Raw genomic sequence first — 4,640 nt, 5'->3', positions numbered from 1 at the left:
AAAAACATATATATATATATATATATATATATATATATATATATATATATATATATATATATATATATATATATATATATAAAGTATAACTTGCTGAAAAGTTTGTAAATGAAAATGTAAATGAAAGATTTTTTTAATTAAATTTCTTAAATTGTGAATTATTTTATCCATCAAACAAATTGGATTTTTAAAAATAAAATTAGAAAAATTGTTAAAAAAAAAAGTTGTGTATTTTTGTCTAAATACTTAAATATTTAGTGACCTGGTTATTTCACATTCAAAACGTCCCTCTGTTTAATCCCGTCCCTCTGAAATTTTTAGGTGAAGTTCCAAAAGGGGGCATGGCTGAGGCCGGCAGCATGCCAGCCTTCGATCGGCCACCTGTCATTGAAAGACTGCCCACTAACGTTGGCAAGAGGAAGAGCACTACACCTCAGAAATTTGTGGGTGGGTATTTCGTATATAGGTCAGATATCAGCAGCTTGATTTGTGTGTGGTGCTTATTTTAGAGGAACTGTTTTATAAATGTCAACCTTTTTGCATTTCATTATCTGCTATCATCTTGCATGACATTTTTTTTTTTTCATTTCAAGAGTAGTTGAAGTGACACATAAGACGTCTTTATTGTTGAAATATAAACATATTAAAATTGGGATGTTAAATAGTTTTTTAAATTGTTGTTTAAGTGCATACTCAGTTAAGCTTGTGTTTGTCAGAATTATTGCAATGTATTTTAAATAAGTCTTATTCTTATTCAGCTAATTTCACTGATGGTAAACAAGGTAGTGACAATATAATTTTAATATATACATATGTCTTTCCCTCCCAGTTTTTGTTTCGCATCAAATCCCTATAACACACAGCAACTATGAGCCCTATCTATATGAGATGTTTTCTTTTTTCGTTTTCTTTTTATTTGCCTCACTATTAGAGGAAGAGATTGAGCAAGCTAGAGCAAGCAAAGGACTCAAAGGCAAGGAAATGTTTTTCACTCTGTGGTTAGATACACCTGTAACTTATAACATTGTTCTTATCAAGTGAAAACAGCTTACCGCATCCCTGTTCTGGAGGGGTTAAACAGTGCAATACTAGAAGGATGGGGCTTTCCACCCCATTAGACGACAACATATAGCACAAAATGTGAAAAACAAGAGGTGAAATAGCAGCATAACACAGGTTTGATGGTCTAGAAAGGAAATATAAAACCATACGCAGATTTTTGCTAACGGTTTGGCTTTCCAGATTGTCATTTAAGGGGAAGCTTTCCCTTAATTTATGTGTTTGTTTGTTTGTTTTTTTTTCTGTATGTGTCAGCTATTCTTAAAGTTAATTTTAAATTATGTATTTATTTGCAGGAGAAAAGCTTCGCTACAGCTACCCTGATATAGGCTACCATGAGATGCGCTTGAAATATGAAAATCATCCCGAATTGATACCACCCCACATGATGGACCAGGCTATCAACAATGCCATGACGTACTTGGGATCGGACACCCTCCGTCCAATGCTCCACCATCCAGGTCCATCTGTATCTATGGCTGAGGTTGTTCCCATTGTCAATCCCCTTTATCACCATGTTATACCATTTAGCCAGCAACCAGAGCGTCCAGGAAACTGCGAAACACTTCCACCACATCCACCCCAATCCCAAGATTTCCCCAGCCACCCCACTTCGAATGGCTCTACTTCCTTAACTCGGCAGAACAAGCAACCTCAGGCATCACAGGAGGAATCAGCAAGCAACAGCGGCGTTGACTCGGCTGACTCGGCTCGAAGCAGCCCTCAGGAAAGGCAGGGGTACCTGAACACCAGCACACCTGCAGGCCTCAGGTCACGAGCCAGTCCAGCTGTGGGCTCTGGTGAGCGAGTTATTGATGTGTCACCCAGGAGTGGGACAGGAGTGGGAGCAGGGATGATGCGTGTGGTAACAGAGCGGCCAGTGGGCCACGAAGGGGTGCGGGTGTTCGCTCGAGACGGCCACGAGCTGCGAGCCTTTCAGTGTGACCACTGTCGACTGCTCTTTCTGGACCACGTCATGTACACCATCCACATGGGTTGCCACGGTTACAGGGATCCCCTTGAGTGCAACATCTGTGGTCACCGAAGCAAAGACCGCTACGAGTTCTCTTCGCACATAGTTCGAGGGGAGCACACTTTCCATTAAAAGGGACAAAACGGAAGCAAGCGGGAAGCTTTGGGAATAAGACAAGCATTAACCTGCTATCCATCCCTTCCCTGTGAAAGTGCATAAAACAGTGGCACTGTAGGCACGTGTAGCACAATCAAAGACTACTTTTTAAGCTACTGGTTGTAAATTGGAGCTGTTGAACAATCACATGAAGGTATGGGCCAAAGACATATTTTGTACTTATTTAACTAACTTAGAACAAATAAGTTTCTTTTTTCCTCTTTTCTAACCAATTAATTGTTTATGAGAGCAGCTGCCAGCTTTTAGCCGGTTTTTCATTTTAATTTTACATGGAATGATCTTTCTTGGAGCTTTTGAGTTTTAAACTTTGTTTGGCTGCAACATAGTCATGTACCGTGAAGGCTCAATTAAATGTAAGAAAAAACGGGAAGTAGCTTAGAACAATCTCACCAGTGCATTACTAAATTGAGTGTGGAAATTTTGGATGAACAAAAAGACAAAAGTGTATTTTAATTAAATTAAGATGAGAGGAGGCATGTCAGTCCCACTGACAACACAATGGCCACACAATGTCAAACTAGTTTTACAGTCGAATACATTTTAGAAGTGAAATGTAATGTTTTCTAAATTATACAACAGATTTCAAAAGGATATTCTATTATACATGTAGATTAGTATGTACTAATTCAATCTGAATTAATCCATGGATCCTTTGGTAATTGGTTGTGCTTCTTAGAGAATAACGACAAAAACCAACAAACAAGTTCAATGTTTTTTTGTTCAAAATATATTAAAATGAAAGTTTTTATTATTATTATTATTATTATTATTATTATTATTATTACACATGGTCTAAAATAGATAGGAAGAAATTTAGTTGACCTTCAAAATAAAAGCTTGACTAAATTGTTGATATTCCTGTGGAGGCACCATAGTTTTAATCGTCCTATGCTGACATTGGGAGGTCCTGTTCTTCTTTACACATCAATACCAAGTTCTTATTTCTGTTTAAACCTTCATGAAACACAGCTTGTATTTCAATTCAATACTTTGCATTTTAAAACATTTTATTTATTCTTTTTTTTTTTTTTTTACAATACTGGTTTTTGATGTGCAAATCCAATTATCAAGGAATTCATGGTCTTGTTCCAAGACAGGGTGCCTTGGAACAAGTTTACTGTTTAGACTTTAAATCAGTGTCTAAACATTTGACACCAGATATTTTAAGATCAAATTAAACTTAATGTCAAATGTTTTAAATATATAAATGTAACATGGCTGCCTAATAAGCACATTACAGTTTATTGCATGCAGGGAAATTACTTTTGAACATGCTAGTAAATTAAATGCAAAGGCCGCTTACCTATTTGCTCGTAAGAGAGGGATTTAAACCATTGGTCAACAAAGATGTATTACAAAGATACAGACACCCTTTCTGATGTACCTCACTTTTTAATCTCTTTGGATTTAAGCATGAAACCATATGAGTTAGTTTCCATAAAATGTGTATTTTTGTTGCATAGTAGACACATGCATGTTGCACTGTTTGTCATTTTCGCGCATTATCACCATTGCAGAGAAACGGTTTACTGATGCTGAAGCTAAAGTGTTGCACTGCGTTGGTTTTCGTCTGCGGTTTTATTAGGCCTTTCTCTAATGGGGCTGCTCTTTTATCTTCTCCTCTTCAACCCTCATCTCACAAACAAGCAAGTACACACTAATGTATGTTAGTTTCCTTCACTTTGAATCTTGCTTTGCTCACTTGCTATATGCCATTACAATCATGTATGACCTTTAACAGCAAGGATCAAGAAAGGAGCAGTATGAGCTAGGGGATAAGTGAACAGAGTGTGGTTTCCCTACGTACGATAGTACTAATCTAAAGGAACTTCCAAAAACTGCAGCGTATCAACTTTTATACCCTTCATCAGCTAAGAAATATGTATTAAAATGATGTTAAGGCCAGTTCCAAACTTTTTATTGTAGTTCATTGAAGCACAGCAAATTTGGGTTAAAGAGCTGGTCCTTTCTTTGCTTCTCAGCACTGAGCTCAGTACAGTAGATCATGGTCATGCACTTTATGTATGTCTAGGCCAGGGGTGGCCAAGTCCAGTCCTCGCGAGCCACCATCCTGCCAGTTTCAGATGCATCCCTGCTTCAACACACCTGAATCAAATGACTGGCTCATTATCAGGCCTCTGTAGAGCTGATCCCGGTCTGTTGGAGTAAGGATACTTCTAAAACTTGCAGGATGGTGGCTCTCGAGGACTGGACTTGGCCACCCCTGGTCTAGGCGATGCTATTTTAATGCAGGCATAACAGAAAACAATGCAGTTTATTCTTAGAACAATCATGGAGCAGCATAAAAAAGGCAAAACTTTGTGTTTTTTTTCTGATATCTTATGAATATGCTTGTTTGTTTGTTTGTTTTTTAATATAAGAAGTTCTTCAAGATATAAGCATTATTTGTTTGACACAACTTTTTTTTTTT

The 4,640-nt window shown here is 37.3% G+C and overlaps 1 protein-coding gene across 2 annotated transcripts in view; it reads left to right on the top strand.

Annotated features, from left to right (window-relative positions):
• Positions 1-4,237, top strand: part of ikzf2 (IKAROS family zinc finger 2) — a 31,033-nt gene extending 26,796 nt beyond the window's left edge. For both annotated transcript variants that reach the window (XM_015020569.1, XM_015020568.1), the window contains exons 7-8: positions 322-447; positions 1,356-4,237. In XM_015020569.1, the coding sequence (XP_014876055.1) occupies positions 322-447; positions 1,356-2,164 (935 nt within the window). In that variant the 3' untranslated portion in view covers positions 2,165-4,237. The remainder of the gene's footprint in view (positions 1-321; positions 448-1,355) is intronic.
• Positions 4,238-4,640: the final 403 nt, after the last annotated feature.

The sequence above is a fragment of the Poecilia latipinna genome, unplaced genomic scaffold, assembly GCF_001443285.1.
Source record: "Poecilia latipinna isolate Pla-1442-1.1 unplaced genomic scaffold, P_latipinna-1.0 Scaffold2607, whole genome shotgun sequence".
Classification (NCBI taxonomy): Eukaryota; Metazoa; Chordata; class Actinopteri; order Cyprinodontiformes; family Poeciliidae; genus Poecilia; species Poecilia latipinna.
The sequence above is the reverse complement of the archived record's forward strand: the minus strand, read 5'-3'. Positions and strand labels throughout refer to the sequence as shown.